This window comes from Peromyscus californicus, unplaced genomic scaffold (assembly GCF_007827085.1).
Source record: "Peromyscus californicus insignis strain IS unplaced genomic scaffold, ASM782708v3 Scaffold_6__1_contigs__length_162567912, whole genome shotgun sequence".
NCBI lineage: Eukaryota > Metazoa > Chordata > Mammalia > Rodentia > Cricetidae > Peromyscus > Peromyscus californicus.
This window is the reverse complement of record NW_026294584.1, coordinates 72,807,839-72,827,100: the sequence shown is the minus strand read 5'-3', so window position 1 is coordinate 72,827,100 and position 19,262 is coordinate 72,807,839. Positions and strand designations below refer to the sequence as shown.

At 52.6% G+C, this 19,262-nt stretch overlaps 1 protein-coding gene across 3 annotated transcripts in view; it reads left to right on the top strand.

The window, feature by feature from the left end:
* Positions 1-213: 213 nt before the first annotated feature.
* Positions 214-19,262, top strand: part of Crhr2 (corticotropin releasing hormone receptor 2) — a 28,159-nt gene continuing 9,110 nt past the window's right edge. Inside the window, exons 1-8 of one of the 3 annotated variants that reach the window (XM_052721024.1) lie at positions 214-509; positions 643-768; positions 13,184-13,269; positions 14,918-15,027; positions 15,324-15,441; positions 16,721-16,874; positions 17,405-17,465; positions 18,497-18,569. In XM_052721024.1, coding sequence (XP_052576984.1) covers positions 407-509; positions 643-768; positions 13,184-13,269; positions 14,918-15,027; positions 15,324-15,441; positions 16,721-16,874; positions 17,405-17,465; positions 18,497-18,569 — 831 coding nt within the window. In that variant the 5' untranslated portion in view covers positions 214-406. The remainder of the gene's footprint in view (positions 510-642; positions 769-13,183; positions 13,270-14,917; positions 15,028-15,323; positions 15,442-16,720; positions 16,875-17,404; positions 17,466-18,496; positions 18,570-19,262) is intronic. The other 2 variants (XM_052721021.1, XM_052721022.1) reach the window with 2 other exon arrangements.

Here is a 19,262-nt window from a genome sequence, read left to right as displayed (position 1 = left end):
TTTCCTGCAGTCCCCGGGCCTGCGACCCTCGACCTTCAGATGAGCTATTCGGCCACCCCAGATAGCCAGCCCCGCCAGTATTCTCGCGACTTGGAGGGTTGAAAGCGCATGGGGGGTTGCGGGCCCGACGGGGCAGGAGACAGAGCCCCGCCCCCGATGCCGCCATTGGCCGTGGTGTAGCGGGCGGCCCCGCAGCTCCTTGAGCCTCGCCGATCGTCTTGGCCAAGGTCCTGGCTCCGCGGCTGAGCGCGATCGGTTGTGGCGCCCCGGAGCTGCCTGCTTGGTCCGGGGTGGGCGGGCAGGGACCTGGACGCTGCGCTCTCTGGCCGCTCCCCGTCGCGCCCGCTCCCTCGCAGCCACGCGGGGCGCGCACTCCCACTCCCTCCGCGCGCGGCTCCGGGGCGCAATGGACGCCGCGCTGCTCCACAGCCTGCTGGAGGCCAACTGCAGCCTGTCGCTGGCCGAAGAGCTGCTCCTGGACGGCTGGGGGGTGCCCCCGGACCCCGAAGGTAGGCAGGAGGCGAGCGGACTAGCCACACGTGGGTTCGCTCTCCCGCGCTCTCCTAGAGCGGGTCTGAGCAGCACCCCGCGCCGCTCCCGGGCCATCCCTCTGAGCTCCGCTGCGCTCCCTCCTGTCACTAGGTCTCTACTCCTACTGCAACACGACCTTGGACCAGATCGGGACTTGCTGGCCCCAGAGCACGCCCGGAGCCCTGGTGGAGAGACCGTGCCCCGAGTACTTCAATGGCATCAAGTACAATACGACCCGTGAGTACCCCTCGCTTGCCGGCTTTCCAGAAAGGCGGTTCAGGAAGAGGGGAGGTCTCTCGACCCTGAATCGGACACCTACCGAGGGCCTTCATACCGCTATAGCAATTACCCTGGGGACTCTGTAAATGTGGGGGCTCGCCTTCTGTGCCTAACCCTATGGCGCTTCTAACCCCCGGTTACGCGGTGGTTTGCCCAGAGTTCTTATGCTACACGTTTGCAAAGAGCCAAGCAAGGGAGTAGGAAATACTTCTCCTTGGCCGCAAGTGTCCCTTGCACTATTTGCTCAGGTGCCTGAAGTTCACCCATTCGGGCTTCGTCTGCACAGAAAGCATTGTATGAACAGATACAATGCTCTCCCATCTCTAAGGCGACGCCGCAGCGTATAGACGTTAAGGCCCCAATCCTGTACGCACGTTGTGACTCAGGTAATCAGACCCTAGCACTGGAGAGGAGAGATCAGAAGGAGGCAGGGAACTGAGATGAGCGCGTGTGTTAGTGAACATACTGAGCCTACACTCAGGGTCTCGCTCACCAGTCTTTTAAGTCTGGAGCTCTGGGCAGCATTACCTCTATGCAACCTCTGGTTAACAGTGGTTTTGAATCAGGACCACACCCCCCACCTCCCAGGAAGAACAGCCTGAGGCTTCCTTCCTGCTGACAAGCTCCATGAAGGCTACAGACTATAGGAAGACGGCAGCAGGGAGTGTTGAGGCGGGGACGGGGGCATTCAATCTGGGGTGGTGGTGGTTGTGTGTATGCACATGTCAACACAAATGATCTGATAGGAGCCGGTGCTGAGCTCTGTGAGGTCATAGGTAGCCATGGCTGGCCCACCCGGACACCTTCACCTGTCCGGCCCTACATGTTAACAGGGCACTGCGGAGACTGCAGCAAGCTGTTTGTCTACAGCCTTTACATCCCAACAGAGCTGTGTCTGATTGTAACACGTATATACGCATGCGTGTCCCAGCTGTCTGAGGGCAAGGAGGCCTTCACCTTCTAGGTGCTTAAGACGAGGAAGCAGTGCCTGCTCTGGGGCCAGGCCGTGCTCCCTGGGAGCAAGGGGCAGCCTGCTCTGAGAAAGCTAGGACCAGATGCTCCTAAGAAGAGAGAAGTCAGTGGAGATAGAGGAAGCCCTGAGGAAGGTTTCCCTACCACCTGAGAAATGCCTCCTAAGCATAGTTAAAACAGATCTCATTGGTAGGTAGTGAGGATCCTGACCCAGGAGGTATGCAAGAAAAGGAGTGACTTCAAGCTCCTTCCCAGGAGTAACTAACACAATTGTATTTTTAAGATGTAACCTCCATGAGTTGGGCAATGGAGATCAGGCACCTAATTCAGAGGGCTGAGACTAAGTGCCATGCAGGGCCAAGTGGAGTGACTAAGCCTGAGGAAGCCCTGCTTCAGCTCTTACCCTGACCCCGTTACCTCCACCCACCTGGAACCCCACCTGCCCGGGGCAGTGCCTGACTTCCCTCCGGAGCACAGCCCAGCACAGCGGTACATAACCGATTTGTTGAACACCTACTGTGTTTCAGCTGCAGCAACTGTACTGTATTGAGGCTGCCCTCCCAACTGTACACAGATGAATACAGAGCAGTAACTGCCCTGCTTCAGAAAAGCAAGGGAATTGTGGGAAGAAGGGGGGCAGGGACATCATATACCATACCCCTCTTACCAAATCAAATGAGAAGCTGAAAAAGGGTCAGTATACCAATGAGGTTGGTAAATGTGGTGGCAATTAGTCCTTGGTGTCTAATGAACAATTTTCTCCGTTGGACCAAAGTACTGTCTGCACCTCAGCTCCCGGGGAACACTTGAGCTGGGGGTAGGATGTTGGCTTAGAGAGATACCTGGAGCTGGGAGGGTGCAGTCACCCTGCCTGGAAGAGGCCTCTGACAGCAGGGGAAATACCTGATTGATGGTCCTCCTACCTCCGGCCAGCCTGCACACAGCTTCCTCCTCTTGGCCTTTTCAGCAGGATCCTTTAGAAAGGACTGGGGAGAAAACCATTCAGTGAAAAGCCTGAGGGGAGAGTGCCCTAATCTCATCAAGTCACAGCCACCCTTTCCCCTCCCCAAAGCCAAGCTTCTCAGAGGGCAGAAACTGCTTGAGGCTAGGAAACGCCCTGTGGGGATGACAGTGTCTGCTGACATCTCTGTGGTCTGTTAACTCAGCTGAGCACAGAGGACCTGTCACAGAACCTCTAAGTGCTAACCGCTGCCAGGTGCCGACTCACCAGGAGAACCTAGTACCCACAATCCCACTCCTGCCCACCGCCCTCAAAGACCCAGCTGTTTTCAGGCCCAGGTTGCAGAGCCCAGAGGTGGAGCACAGCTAGCTAGCTCCTGTGCACCAGCCCAGGCAGGAAGCCACGACCCTCACGCAACCTCAGGGCAACACCGTCTCCAGGAGTGACAGACAGTTAGTTCACTTTGCAAGGAGGATCTGAGAAGACTCAAGCCTCCGGATGGGGTGTGCTTAGTGCCTTGGAACTATGGAGTATAGAACATAGTAGGTAAAAAAAAACTAAGACCAGAGAGGGACATGGAGGACTGAGATGCACAGCACTGCCAGGGACTTTATTGGAGGTATAGGATGGAGCCTGGGCAAGATTGTGAGTATAGAGGAGCTAAGCTGAGGTCCTTTGGTCTCGGGTGGGGAGAGGAGGGTAAGAACACTGCAGCAGCCTTCTGGTGGAGAAGATGCTTTGGGAGTTGAGGAAGGTTCCCATGAAAGCGGCCTTGATGGCTGGAATTGACAAGAGAGAGAGGAGATGACAAGGGACGAGGAATTGCAGGAAAGAAATGGCTGGGCACAGTGGGGCATGTGCTGGCTCTGAGACATGGAGGGATCTCTGGGCAGAGGCATCCAAGAAGCAGCTGACTGGGTAGCAACCGCCCAGGAGAGCACCAGGGAGGGCACCAGGGTGGAGCTGTTGGAACAGGTGTCCGAGAGCACATCAGAGCTGTGACTGGTCCTGTGCAGAGACTGTCACCAGATGTCACAGTCAACAGTGGCCAAAAGAAGGGAAGGCAACGTCCCAAAGGAAGGGACCCTGGCAGAACCACCTTAGTGCCTGCCTATCTCCTCTAGCACCCTGAGCCCTGGTGTGTCTACACTGGTGCCCAATTAACTTACCATGCCCAAAGATGGAGACTTGGGGTTATCCTCATGTTACACATGGGGAAGCAGAGACTTGAAGACCTGAAATAACTTACCTCCTAATGAAACAAGGATCCTAAACCTAGGCAGCTAGATTTTGGGGCCCCAGACAGGAACATAGGACAGAGCTGACCCAATGAGAAGACCCCTGCTTCCCCTGGGTGGCCGATGCCATCACCCCTGGCCACCAGCTGGGCAATGCCACGCTGCTCAGAACAGAGAGAGCTCCTTTCAGTGATCTCTGGAGGGAGGGGCGCTCATCTCTACTTTGTGGGTAGGCAGTCTGATGGGTAGGAGCATGGTGGTTCCTGCTCACACGCTCAAGTTCTGACTGCCAGGGCTCCTAATGCTCCAGTGGGGGGTGGGTCCTGTCTCCCCTAGGCTTCCCCAGCTTAGGTTCAAATTCTGGACAGCTAAAACCAATCCTAAAATGTCCATGCATAGCATAACCTATAGTGAGGCCCCCATCCTTCCTGGGTCTCAGTCTCCCACCTCTAAGGAGAAAGGAATGGGTTTTCAGCAGCAGCAACTGCTTGTTGGGGAGACAGGGCACTTAAATTCCACTTTACTCCACCTCCCCATTCACACAGACTTCTCTGAGCACACATCTCCAAGTATTCCCCCCTCCTCTCTCTTCCCCTTTCCCCCTCTCCCTTCCTCCCCTCCTCCTCCTCATTTCTTCCTTCTTCTATCGCTCTGTCTTCATTCCAGCTCTCTCCATCTCTCCCTACTTCTTCTCTACCCCGATCTCCCTGCGTCCATAGATCAGTGTGTATTACCTCTTCCTGCTCTTCCAGTCCTGGCCCCTCCTTTCGTCTGTGCCATGGTCCTATGGCTCCATATGAGGGTCCCCTGGATGCCCAGGATGTAGCCTATCTTCCTCTTTCAGGAGCACTGGTCTCCACCTTGTCCATTTCAAGAGGAAACAGTGGGGCCAATATGTATTGAGGCATCCTTGAGCAAGGAGAAGGGATATCTACCCTAACTACCTATGGAGGAGACTGAAGCCTCACTTCCCAGAACCCCATTCTAAAATAGAAACACAACCTAAGGGGCCCCTAGACAGAGAACCTCCCACCAGGTCTGTGTCCTTGGGCAGGAATTCCCTCTTCAGTACTATGGGAGAGAGGTGTCAAAAAGGTTGCAAAGCCCTTGGCCTCCGGAGCCCTAGACTGCTTATAGACCAAACTTGGAGAAATCAACGGTCAGAGATTGGGATAAGGGGCATGGCAGGCACCGGGCTACGCCTGGGAGGCTTCCCGGAGGGCTGCAACAGCAATCATTTGACACTTGTTGAGGCTGCAAGTCTGAGGGTCCCAGACAGACCACAGCCTCTGGACAAGGAGTTAGAGGCCACAGATTCAGAAACTGGACTGCCTCCGTCTCCAGGGAGACATGGCCATACCTTTTCATTTTCCTGAGGCAGGAAGTCCTCTGTGTGTGAGGACTGTTTCCCTGCTGAGAGAGAGAGGGAAGGCAGGACATGTTCCCCCGTCACAGAAGGTGGCTAATGAGGGTGGAGAGGAGAGAGAGCAGGTGGGGAGGCTCTCTGGCCGCCGGTACCTAGAACTATCTATCCACCTGCCTCCAGCCACCCTCACCTGTCACTTCAGGTAGAAAAAGACCAGCCACGCTCTAACGTCCATCTGCCTGTGTGGAAGGAGCTGGGGACAGAGAAGTCTCTCTTTCCGAACTCCACTCCCCCCTCCCCCGCCCCTGGGTGGAGCAGCCCCCAAACACATTTTTGAATCTCTGCTTCATACCAGGCTGTGTTGCCCTCCGTTCCCCCTGCAAGAAGCCGAGAAATCAGCTCCCCGAAGACGTTTAAGACCTCACCCCACTATCCAAGGGCTCCTGTCCCAAAGAGTAAGGCAGCAGCTATCGCCAGAGAATGTAGTATTGGCTCCTAGGTGAGGCAGCACACAGTCACAGCTGCCAGAGCCAATGGAAGGATGGAGAGAAAGGTGAGAAGGCTTCCTGGACGAAGAGTTCCACTGGAGCTGAGAGGAGAGAGGGTAGGTGAGCAGGAAAGAGGAGGACCATGGAGGCGCTGAAGGCATTCATTCTGCAAGACCCAAAGATGCTGACTGATTGTCCATAGCCTCATGGTGAGGTACCAAGAATTCTGGAGGGATACTGCTTGATTTTCAGGATGTGCCAGCTGAATCTTGGTCCAAGGCCACCAGGACCTGTCCTGTTGTCCTGATCTCTCTTCGGCACCATGCCCTGTCTTCTCTCTGAGGACCACCAGCAACCACGGAAGTCTGGAGTCCTGGAGTCCTGACACCTGCCCTCCAGCACCCCAAAGGGCTTGTTCTTAGCACAGATTCAGTCACTTGGGCCCCACTGACCACCTCCAGCCATGCTTCACCGTCAGAAAGGAAGTTACTTCTGCAGTACCCGCAGAGGCAGGAGAATGCAAGGAGCCTGTTGAGATGTGGGAGGTGGCCTCAGTGCAGGGCTGGGGTTCCCTGGTGACTGGCCACCTCCTGACTTGTGTCTTAGCTCTCTTTCCTTTTTCCATTTTATGAATTTTGAAATTTAATTATTATGTGTGCAACTGTGTGCGTGATGTGGGAGGTGGGGGCACACGCCACAGCATACGTGTGGCGGTCAGGGGACAACTTGACTGAGCCAAGTCTTTATGTGGATTCCAGAAATGGCGAGTCGGGCTGCCAAGCTGTCTGGGTGAGTCTTTTCCCTCTGCGCTGTCTTCCTGCTCTAGTAGGTTTCCATTAGCACACACTACTAATGATTTTGTTTTGTTTTGTTGAGAATACAAATAATGAAGTTTCGCTTCTTCTTCTTCTCCCTGTCTACTCTCCTGCCCCAGTAACTCCTTTCCAGTATCATGGCACATGTATCATTCCTTTGCCACCAGACTCACACACCTTCCTCAACATTTCTTACTCCCTCTCTCTTTATCTCGCATGTCACTTTATAGTCTATACCCACTCCCGTACTCTCTCATTTACATACACACTAACAATAAAATTAGGATCAAATATGACATTTTTGTCTTTCTGAGTCTGGGTTACCTCATTTAATATAATACTTCCCAGATCTATCCATTTTTCATAATCTCATCTTTTCTGTACAGCTGAGTAAACTTCCATTGAATTTTACCACGTTTTCATTATCTATTCATCTGCTGATGGACATCGAAGCTGGTTTCATTTCCTTGCCATTATTGATACTAAATTATCTTAGTTTTCTTCTCTGTGTGAAGAGAAAATACTGACTTCGTGGAGCCATGTCAAAGGGGAGAGGGGACAGTGCTTGGGGATCCCTGGGGACTCTAGGGAACAGTCACCGAGGGACAAGAGGAGAGGGGAGCAGGCAACGATCTGGGACCTGGAAGGAGGAGCATCCTTTTTCTTGGGCATGACAGGGACATCCCACACCACAGAGGTTACCATTCTAGGATGGTATGGTCTCTGCATAATGTCTTGAAAGCAGTCTGTCCATCCCACCTGAGAATATCTGGTGTCCAAAGACTGCTAGAAGGAGGCAGGCCTTTCAGCCTTCAAAAGGCTGCTCTGCTTTTGGGGGTGGGTTGGAGCAGCCATTACTTTGCAAGAGCACTGGGCTGAGAGCCAGGCCTAATTCTTCTCATAATGGCTACTTGTCTTCCTCTGGCAATGGCATCTCCTTCTTTGGACCTCCATTTCTATGCTTTAGGAGGGTCCCTTTTCCCCTACAGTCCTTGGTTCCAAAACAACCTGTACCTCAAGGTCCCCAGCTCACCTCTTTTTTCAGGCCCTTTACAGGCTAGCATTATGACAGACCAACATCATGGAAACAGGCTCACTGAGCATTGCTAGGGATGGCTGGAATGAGGAGCACTGAGGAGTAGAGGCTGGGGCACCAGGTGAGGCTCTCCCAAGGAAGAAATGTCCACAGTGATGTGGATCCCACTCACTCCTGCCCTCCTTCATGGGCCTAGTGTGACCACTGTTAAAGTGCACAGTGTCTCTGTAGCTCAGTTTCCCCATTGTGCCCTGTAAGTACAGGCTGCTGCCCTCACTCTGCCCACTCAGGGATGGCAGGACATAATGAGTGAAAAGCCCTGTGGAACTAGGAAGCCTGAGACCCAGTGTAGACAGTCAAAATCCAGAGCGCAGTGTCCACACAGCATAATAGCAGTGCAGTGGCCATTCTCTGGCCCTAGGTGTCATCGGCCCTTTCCCACCCAGTATCCAGTTTGGGCAATAGCAGATTACCAGCCTTGGGAATTCAGCCCAAGAAGCTTTCTAGGTCAGGCTGGGCCTGGGCAAGTGTGGACATCACCAACCACCCCATCTCTGGTTACCTGCTTCCTAAGGGCTATGATAAGACCAAGGAGATGTGCAAGGTGACCCTAGATCCAGCCTGTCCTAAATGTCCTGTACAGAACCACTCCTATGGTGGTCCACCTCATTTGGGAGGCTCAGAGAATTCTCTGTTGGCAACATGACTGTGTCTCAACCACCGAGTTCTGGCTACGCCTCTCCAGTGGTCTCTTCAGTATGTAGTCATGGAATACCTTGTTGTTACCCAGGCCAGGCAGTGGAGGCCAGGGTGAGAGAAGTTGGATAAACTTTCTTCTCACCAAGTAAGAAAAATGAGTCAGTCAAGGCCCAATAGTTCAGTAAAGAAATAACTTAATCTGGGACAGTTGGACTTCAGGCAATGGGGAGATCGAAGTAGGCTATGTGGTCCCTAAGGTATCATCAGTGTGGTCACCAAGAGTCCCAAAGCCCCTCAGAGATGGCACAGTTGGCTACAGAGAACTTATGTGCAGTGGGAAAGACTCCTTTCTTCCGGGGAAAAAAACTGGCCCTATGGCAACTCAGGAGGATGTGTTCCCCAAGGAAAGCCCACACTGTCGGCTGACCACAGACATGTCACTTCCCTTCCCTTGTTGGTCGCAACCAGACAAAACGAGGGAGAAGTTTCCTTCCCCTCTCATTCTCAAGGAAGTACCCACTGACTAGATTTCTAATGTGCCCTCCTCAGAGCAAAAATGACTATCTGGCAAGTAAAGGATGCTGCCCACAGGGCTTTCGGAGACTGATGCCCCACAGGACAGGGGCTTGGACTTTGGTGGCTGAAGTTTCAGCAGTGGGGTTGGCCTGTCGTTGGGTGTTTGAGAGATGTGATTGCCTTCTTCGTGTGTGTTGCTGTACAGGGTGGTAGGGTCCCAACATCCAAGGCTGTCAACCCTCCTCTTGGCTTGCCCTGAATCTCTATCACCCTTTGAGTTCCCCAGCTACCGAGGCTACAACGGTCTGGGTCCATCCCTGTGTGTTCAGCTCTGTTCAGCACTTAAGAAGGGGTCAGATGAGAGGGAAATGTAGGCCTTGACTTAGTGGATCTCAGCCTGGAGATGAAGGTTCTCACTCCAGGGAGCCTGTGGGCGGGGTGGGAGCAAAGGGTCTTTTTAAACGGGAGTCATCGAAAGAACAATTCCAGCCCGGCATGTAGCAGGCAGAGGTGAATAGCTGGATCCTTGAGGCAACAGCGTCTGGGGAAGCTGCTGGAGGAACTGGCTTGACTCTGGACTCTGGTCAGGAGCTCTCCAAGGTCTTCCCACCTACAGAAATGGCTTGGAGCGTTGGTTTTGCTGTCCGTGGTGCTGAATGGGCCACGCCTGTGCCCTGGCTTCTGTAAATGACACTTCTAGCCCCCAACTCTCTGCCGCCAACACCTGCCCTCCTTATAATTCTTTCCAAATAGCCAATGACAGCATCTCTCCCTGCACCACAACCTCACTCGCTCTTTCTCCTGTGCCCAACCTGCCTCTTGAATTATTTCCCAAAATAGTCTGCCACACTTCTTTACATGGTCCTGTCTCATCAGTGAGGATATGAGAGATAGACGTTGTCATATAGGGAGCATTTGGTATTAGGGATTCTTGGAACTGTCAGAATGGCTTTATGGTCAGCATTTAGCAAAATAGAAAGGCTCACTTATTAGATAAGCTACCTACCTAAGATGTCAATGGTTTCATTGGGAACCAATGGGAATGACTTTTTCTGAGAGGGCAAACTGAGACAAAAGGGAGAAGACTTGGCCATGGTCACCTAGCCACCAAAAACAAAGTTAGAGATCTCATCTCCCAGTCAGGCTTCTGAACCATCGTGGGTGAGCCTCTGAACAAGGAACTATTAGCAAAGCACTGGCACCTGAAATGGGGAGAGCCTGTTGCTTCAACTGCCCAGTGCCACTCTGGACATCCATACCCTAATGCCCCTGGAAGAACACATCGCACACCATTGGCATCGATCCTCAGCAGGTGCACCTGTGTTGCTGTGGTAACGGGTACCCACCTCACTGCATCCAGCCCCACAGTTCTGGCCTGGAATCTGCCCTTAGACTGTATGTGCCCATCCTCCTGTGGTTTAGGGGGAGGGAGGAGCAGGGCTTTTCCACTCTCCTGTCCAAGGCTGTGCCTGAGGGCTTGGTGCCCTCATTAGCTGTAGCAGACAGCTCCCTCAAAGAGCAGGCACATCTGTCTTCCAGTCTTCTGGTACCCAGTGTTGATAGCCAGAAACTCATCCCCAGACAGCATTGGTCCCCCGGAGGGAAGCCCTTTTCACTCCCACATACAGCATCACAAATAATGATTTTCGAAGTTCAGCAAATCTAAGTCAGTTCAGTGCTGTCCACATGTACTCAGCCTTGCTCCTGGGGGGCACAAAGTGGCCCCAACATGAACTCTGCCTACTTGTCTGTCACCAGGGAGCTAAGTTCAGTAGCAAAGGAAAGGACCAGATTCGAAGAGACAGAGCCCACACTGAATCATGGCAAATGCCCTAAAATAGATTTTTGTTTTTCAAACTACAGATTGTGTGACAACAGAGGACTGTGAATTGATTTTGTGGGTCAGGACTAGCATTTGTATATGAAGCAAATAGATGCATTAGGACAGAGTAGAATGCAAAACATTATAGCTGTGGTCAAACTAAATTTTACTTTGTGAAACTGGATCCAAGCACTCATGTGCACGTGTGTGTGTGTGTGTGTGTGTGTGTGTGTGTGTATTCAATAATACAAAAATGTATGTGTTAATGGAGCCCGAGGTCAATAAAAGGTGAAGTGCTATGTTCTAAGAAGTGAGACTCTCTGGAAGAGGTACTTAGAGGGAGAAGAATGATGGATTCAGGTATAGAGTGTTGGACAGGCCCTGTGGAGGAGCTGGCATCGGGCCAGTGTGAGGATAAGCAGGAGTTCATTGGAGAGCAGAGAACAGGAGAGCCTCGAGCTGGAGCAGCACTGCTCTGAACATGCGCTAGATCCACTAAGACAAATGTCAGCTGTGTATGGGATGCAAGGCAGACATGGGGTCCAGGGGTAGAGAAATCTTAATATTATGCCAAGAAAGTTGAACTTCATTCTTGAGAGTAATAAAGAGACACTTATTGATGATTCTTAAGCAGGCATGACATTTAATCAATGGCCTGTACCACCTTTCTTACCAACAGTGAAGGAGGTGTTCCCACAACATGCCAGGTAAGAGATATCACTGGCTAAAGGAGCAGCAGGACCTTGGGAGTCTGGGTCTTTCTACAGAGTGCATAAAGATTTCTTTTTTATTTTATGTGTATGAGTGGTTTTGCCTACATATATGTCTGCTCACCATGTATGTTGTTAGTGTCAGAGGTCAGAACTCGATATTGGATTCCCTGGAACTGGAGTTAGGGATGATTGTGCACTACCATATGGGTGCTAGGAACTGAACCCTGCCCTTAATCACTGAGCCATCTCTCATCCCTTTCTGACTGGGACTGAGTGCTGGAGAGGTGCCGGGGTCTCTCGTTGAGGGTTACAATCATTGTGAGGTACCACAGGCTGACTCAGGATCCTGACAGAGACGGGCCTCAGGCTGATGGTCCCGGAGGCAAAGTTTTTTTAAACTCTGAATTTGAAAACTCTGTTGGCTTAGAGCACCAGATTAAAGAATAATTAAGCTAATAGAATCTCGCCCCATTGTTCTCTGCTCCTCGGCAATGCTCCTTAATAATCGCATCTCTCTGAGCTCACTGTCAGCTCAGTGGAAGTGAGTTTCTAAGTAACTTAATATTTTTTTTCAGAACTCACTGCTTCCACAAACAATCTAAAGTTCCTCTTCCAGCCCCATGACTCTGTGCTCCGAGCTATTTATTTTAATTAGCTTTATATTGTATATCTAACATGAGCCAAAAAAGAAAACCCACGAACAGCTGCCCATTAGCCAGTAAGCAGAGCCCTGGAACAAATCAGCCTCAAACAATGGATTATTCGGAATTGTAATCAAAGGGGAGGCGAGCTCCCTGCTAACCGGGTGCTGCAGAGCAGAGACTGGGGAAAGGCTTTCAGGGAACTCAGGAAGGAGGCGCCCTCCTGCCTGGAGGGGGTAGGCTATGGATCTAGACTTCCCAGGTCAAAGCTCGGGTTGAACGCTGGGTCTGAACATATTTGCCTCATGCTTTACCCTTGATGAAGCCCAAGCTTCTGCTCACTGGACGCTACTGCTCCAAAATGTCCCGTTGGACACCACGTTCAGCTTTGATGTAAATACTGGTTCTCTGAACATATCCAACACACAGTGACCCGCACAATGGTCACAGGTCCAGGGCAGGAGCACAGGCCTGCATCCCCAAACTTCTGTGTTACCACAGCCTGGTGACCTAGAAGTCATGAACACAAAACCCAGAGCCAACCCTTGCCATCTTGGTATTCTTGCCTCTCCCTGCCTCAGTTTCCCCCTCTCTAGATAAAGGATCAGAACAAAGACTGAACGGCAAGTGTATCTTGTCCATTAGACTCAGCTAGAAGAGTCCCTGGGCAGACAAGCACGTACGGTGTAAGTGGCAGCTATTGTTGAAATGCTGCTGGAGAAGAGGATGGGGCACACATGGGAAATGATGGAGGCAGGGACAGAAATTGTTTGTTGTGCTAAAAGCAGCCAATCTTCAGCCGCAACCCAGGACTCACAATTGGGTTCAGTTTTGTAGCAGAGGAATAAAATGAAAGAAGGTGCACATAGAGCTGGTCAGAGAGTGTGTCTGAAATGGGTTTTAGCGTGCCTCCCAGCCACTGTGTGAGATAAAGCCCTTGTGCAGTTTTCATATAAATGACTCACATAAGCGTTCAGATATGCATTGTGTTTTCAGGTCCAGGGGAACTGAGGAGTGTGGATCTCATCCTGCAGGTACCAGGGAGCCAGGGAGGGTTTTTGAGAAGGGAGAGTGACCTGACTCTCAGTGGTTGGCATCTTCTCTAGGGAATGCCTACCGAGAATGCTTGGAGAATGGAACATGGGCCTCCAGGATCAACTACTCACACTGTGAGCCCATTTTGGATGACAAGGTGAGTGACCCTGTTTTTCCCCACCCGGGTCCTCATAGAGTGTTAGGACTCAGGCTGAGCACAAAGGATCTTATGGGCAACAGAACCAGTATTCATGTTACCCAGATCCTCTTTTCTATGTCTCCTGTCCTGCCTGGAGTCCTCCTCCAAGAGAGCTTGGGCTGGTGGCATGAAACTTGGGAAGGTTACAGCCATGTAGCAGGTGCTCCCTGCAGCTAGCAGGTTCTGTGAGCATGTTCTTTCCTCTACCACTGAGCCTCACTCTCCCCACCTGGCATTTGCTTCTACCGTTCCATGGAAAAGCAAGTACAGCCTCATCAGGACCATCGGGGCAGGAAGCTGGGCCTGCCTGGGCCTTGCCACCCAGTACTGGTTCTTGCTCTGGAAATGGATTCAGTGCTGACAAATATCTGGCCTCCCTTGCCTTTGGGTGGAGTACCGTGATCCAACCCAGGGCCTCATACGTGCTAGGCAAATGCCCTCCCTCTGAGGTCCCCCTCCAACAAGCTGTGCTTCACTTCTGACCCAAAATGATATGTCCCAGTTCCATTCCCTCCCCTCATTCACCTAAGGAAGTCCTCAGTGTGTCTGGAGCTCTCCCTCAGACAAAGTCCCAGTGCAGAGGCTGGAACATTGGCCTCTTCTGAGAAGGGCTGCCACAGAATGTGAGCCCAGGCATTCCACAGGGGGCCTCAGGGGAGCAGGAGGAGAGCCAGACAACCTGGCTAGAAAGAAGCTCTCTTTGGACAACCCTCTGTTCTTCCTCTATGTCCTTACACCCCTCAGGTGATGGTGCAAGGTAGACTGACTTGTATTCCATTTGAGTGTTATTCCTAAGTGTTCTACAATATGTATCTTCACTGCTCTGCTCAGGGACCAATCCAAACCTACCCCTCTGGGCCTCCCATAGTTCACTGCTTCTAAGGTACAAGGGAAGATTGGTCCCATATTATAGATGTCATAGCTAAGGGCCATCTCACCCTGAGTTGCTCTGCCAGCTGGGGTCGGAGGAGAGACAAAACCCAGATGTGGCACTGGAGAGGCTCAAGGTTTAAATCTGTATCTGTAGCTCCAGGATATCTCAGAATAGACCATGTCCGATGGGCGGTGGTGGCGCATGCCTTTAATCTCAGCACTCAGGAGGCAGAGACAGGTGGATCTCTGTGAGTTCGAGGCCAGTCTGGTCTACAAAAGAGTTCCAGGATAGCCAGAGAAACCTTGTCTTGAAAAACAAAAACAGACAAACAAAAAGAATAGATCATGTCCATGTCCATGTCCAAATGTGCCCCTAAAAATTCATGCTGGGAGGCCTGATTACAGTATCTGTGAGTGTGTGATAAGCTCTGTACCACTGATCCTCAGCTCCAGCCTTCTATTTTTTTTTCTTTCTTTTTTAGACATTAAGTTGTCCAGAGAGGTCCTCCTAACTCAGCCTCTCAAATAGCTGGATTACAGGTCTGCACCTCCAGGCTTTAGCCATTTATAATAATAGAGTCACCAGGCCAGCAGAGGGAAGATCTAGAAGCCAGTATTGGTGGGGATACTTTGAGCCTCTTTTGTCCCAAGGTTAGGACAGAAATGGCTGGAACAGCAGCCCTACCCCCACATAGCCATGCTTCTGTCTTCCCATGCCTGTCTGTCTGTCCAGCAGAGGAAGTATGACCTGCATTACCAAATCGCCCTCATTGTCAACTACCTGGGCCACTGTGTTTCTCTGGTGGCCCTGGTGGTCGCTTTCCTGCTCTTCCTGGTCCTGCGGTGAGTCCACCTCCACCCTGCTCTCTCCTCACCTTTTTCTCTCCCAGACATTGTCTCCTCCACTCTGGGACCCAGGGAAGAGTGGACAGAGATGGGTTAAGCCGGGTGCTGGAGCATGACCACCAGCCAGCCTGAAGGGTGCAGAGCAGGCCCAGCTGTGACCGCCAGGGGGATCTTGGGCTCTGGTGCAGCCCCACTTCACCCCAGACCCTGTCTTTCCCAGTGGGTCCTTACCCTGCTGACCCCCAGCCCAAGCCCCAGCCGACCCTGGCTGACCCTGCCCTGGGCCTCCACAGGAGCATCCGCTGCCTGCGGAACGTGATCCACTGGAACCTCATCACCACCTTCATCCTGAGGAACGTCACGTGGTTCCTGTTGCAGCTCATCGACCACGAAGTGCATGAGGGGAATGAGGTCCGTGCCGGGAGCCTCAGGCTTGGGGCTGCCTGTCTCGCTGCCTGACACTTGATAGTCGGTCTCCTGTAGTGACCCGCCCCGGGCCAGGCCTTGGGGGTTGCACCCAGCTAAAACCACCACCAATCCCTGCCCTTACCCACCTTGTAAGTCCAGGCGCCTTAGAGGAAAAGGAGCCGGCACTAACTTCTTCTACCAGGGGTTTTATTGCTTAATCTTAGCATAGGACTGGAGAGATTAATCCCCCTTCCACAGACATGGAAACTGAAGCTCGGAGAGGTGAGCTTCACCACACCAGGTCACAATAGCAGCCCTGACCACAGCTCCCACTCCTGTCTCGGTGCCTTCCTTTCCTCTCACCACCAGGCAAGGCGACTACCTCGAGGCTTAGGGAAGCGCCCAGATTTGTAGAGACCTCAAAACTAGCAAGACCCTCCCTCTGTCCCGCGTGAAACATGAGCCCCTCCAATGCCTCAGCGGCCATGGCCCCACACTGCTCCTTATGGCTTCTTTCCCTCACGCTGTTTTAATTTTTTTGTTTATTTGTTTTGGTTCTTCGAGATGGGATTTCTCTGTGTAACCCTGACTGTCCTGGAACTCACTCTGTAGACCAGGCTGGCTGCAAACTCAGAGAGATCCACCTGCCTCTGCCTCCCAAGTGCCAGGATTAAAGGTGTGCCCTACCACCGCCCGGCATTTCATTCTTTTAAAGTGAAAGTTCAAAGTCTATTCCTAATCGGAATCCGGTCTGACTAGCTATGTAGCCGAAGGGACCTGAGCACTGAAAAGAGGGCTGGTCAGACCCAGCTCTGGTTGCAGAAAGCCGACCAGCCTCCCTTTCTAGACTGAAAGCATACATCACACATGGTGATGTAGGCCTGTAATCTCAGCTACTTGGGAAACTAAGAAAGAGTTTTATACGTTCGAAGCTTACCTGGGTCACATAGTGAGTTCACAGCCAGCCTGGGCAATTTAGTGAGACACGGTTGCAAGTGTTTTCAGATGTCTTAAAAGGCTAAGACTGTAGCTCAGAGTGCTTGCCCAGCAGGTGGGGGAGCGTGGGTGCTATCCCCTATAGCAGAGAAGCAAAAAGAGACGGAGGAGGTAGGGGAGGAGAAGGAAACGTGGCGGGGGAGGCTGGGAGAAACGCTGCCCAGAAGTGAGGGTGGGCGGCTGAGCTACCCCACTGAGCCCCGAAGCGGGAGGTGCTTCGTCTCCCTGTGGGACCTGCTCTCCTGCCCCAGCAGCCTCTCACCACCCCACCCCACCCCACACGCAGGTCTGGTGTCGCTGCATCACCGCCATCTTCAACTACTTCGTGGTCACCAACTTCTTCTGGATGTTTGTGGAGGGCTGCTACCTGCACACGGCCATCGTCATGACGTACTCCACCGAGCACCTGCACAAGTGGTTCTTCCTCTTCATTGGATGGTGTGAGGGTCCCTGGGGGGGCAGGAGGGCCTCCTGGGAAAGGGGCACTGCTGGTAAAACTTGCCCCTTGGTCTTGAGGCTAAGGACTGGAGCCCAGCCTGCCTCGCTACCCCATGCAGCCCCTGTCGTTACCCTATGCTGTCTTGGCCAATGCCCCAGGACAGCTCTGCCCGCCACCCATGCGCCATCTCAGGATGAATCTGCTTCCTCCCTTCTGCCCCCCCTCCCCAAACCCTCCAAAGGTACATTCCAGGAAGCCTTCCTCCTACCCAAGGTGACCAGACCAAAGATCCTTGTTTCTGACTTCAAAAGATAAAGGAGTTGGCTCTACTTGTCCACCACAGCATCCTCTCTGCTTGGAGAGCATGGTTGAGAGTTGGGGCAGGAGTGGAGGCAGGCACCATAGTGTCACAGATAGCCTGTAGTTGGAAGACCAAACACACAGTCCCAACCCCCTTGTGACCTCCTGCCTTGAGACAAGGGGGTCTTTCCGCATCTGTCCATCCTGTGCAGCACGTATCTCTCCTTTCAGGCATCCCCTGCCCCATTATCGTTGCCTGGGCGGTTGGCAAACTCTACTATGAGAACGAACAGTAAGTGGGGCAGGCCGGTGGGGGGGGGGGGGCAGGTGAGTTAAGATAGGTCAGCCTTGGCTCTGGCCCAGCCCTGGGTGAGGTGGAATCACAACCCTTACCCGAACAAACCACGCTTTTGTAAGTCCTCAGGCAGAAAGAAATAGGTCCATCCCCATGAGTCCTCATACACCAGGCTCACACAGTGTATCTGTGGAATTCAATTCAGCCTTCCTTCAGACTGGGATACAGGACCACAGCCCAGATGATCGCTGCTCCCCATGGGGTCACAGGGGTACTGGACCACGCAGCCCAGATGACAACCACTCCCCATGGGATCACTGGGGTACTGGACCACAGCCCAGATGATGACAGCTCCCCATGGGGTCACTGGGGCAAGAGGTGGCAAGTGGAGTTTAGGAGGTGGAACAAGACTAGAATCACCTTTGAGGACCTTAGCTTTGGGGAAGTCTCATAAAGACGAAAGCTGCTCGGGATGCAGAGGCCCTCGGTAGCTGATAAGCTTTCTCTCAAAGGGGCTGTTCAAATAGAAAACAGAAATTTGGGGTGTTCTGAGATGGCTGTCTGAGACTGGCCTGCGGCGGGTGACCTCCGAACTTCCATACTTGCTGGTAGAGTCAGGAACTTAGCCTGGCCTTTCTTCTGGGTCCCAAAGCATTCCCAGCAGTCAGTGAACAATGGGGTGGCATGGGACAGCTAGGCCCTAGACCAGTGAAGGGGAGCCCAGCTCTTCCGAGGTTCCTGTACCTGCTGAATTCCGAGTCCTGGGGCCCCACAACCTGCAACAGAGTATCGGACTGTGGAGGGCCCCAGGCAAGCCCTGAGGCTGGTCACAGGCAGCCAGCCCCACCAGATACAACAAACGACAGGGCAGGGCCTTGCAAGGGCAGTGCATGGAACTATCCACCAAGAACTGCCCTGGAGGCTGGGCTAAGGAAGGGTCGCATCACCCCAGAGGATCCTAGTTCTGAGTTGAGAATGGCCCTCCGGGCACAGCCCAGGAGGCCACTTCAGCTGCCCTGTCTTTGCAGGTGCTGGTTTGGGAAGGAACCTGGTGACTTGGTGGACTACATCTACCAGGGCCCCATCATCCTCGTGCTCTTGGTACGTCCTCTGGGGGTTAAGGGGCTGGGGCACTAGGAGCACAGCAGGAAATCCACCCAGGCAGAGACACTGACAAAGGCCTGGCCTGGGCAGCACTCTGTACTGCTCCTGTGCCCTGCCCAAGGCACCCAGTTTCCATTGTCACCGATTCTCCTTTGGGCTCTGCCTGGGGCCACCTGCACATGGCTCCAGACTCTCCTTGGTATTTTCTCTGGGTGGAGACATGGTCTGACTGCTTGGTTCTATCTTTCCGGGTTCCTGTGCTCTATGCCAGGCTCAGTGCTGAGATGGGAAGGTAGGCAAGCAGTTGGTACAAGCGAAAGGTGTGCTGGCTCCTGATCGGCACAGAACTGAGCTCCTCTGCCCCCAGGAACACCCTCTAGGGCCCCGCCCACCGCCCTCAGGCTGGCAGTAGATTCCAGAATGCAACATAATGAGCAATTGTTCCTAGGCCAGCTCCCCGCCCTTTGCCAAGTGTATTCGCATCTAAGATATAATTGCCACCACATCTTTAATCCACAACAAGCTTTAATTAAGATAGAGTTTAAGTAGGGGCTGCATTCTGAAAAAAAAAATCCCATTATATATCATACATTAAAAAATATACAAAAAAATCCATAAGAAATTGATATTTCTATAAGATTTATTTCAGGCTTCTGTGTGTACTAGCTCTGTTAAAGGGCCATGGAGCCT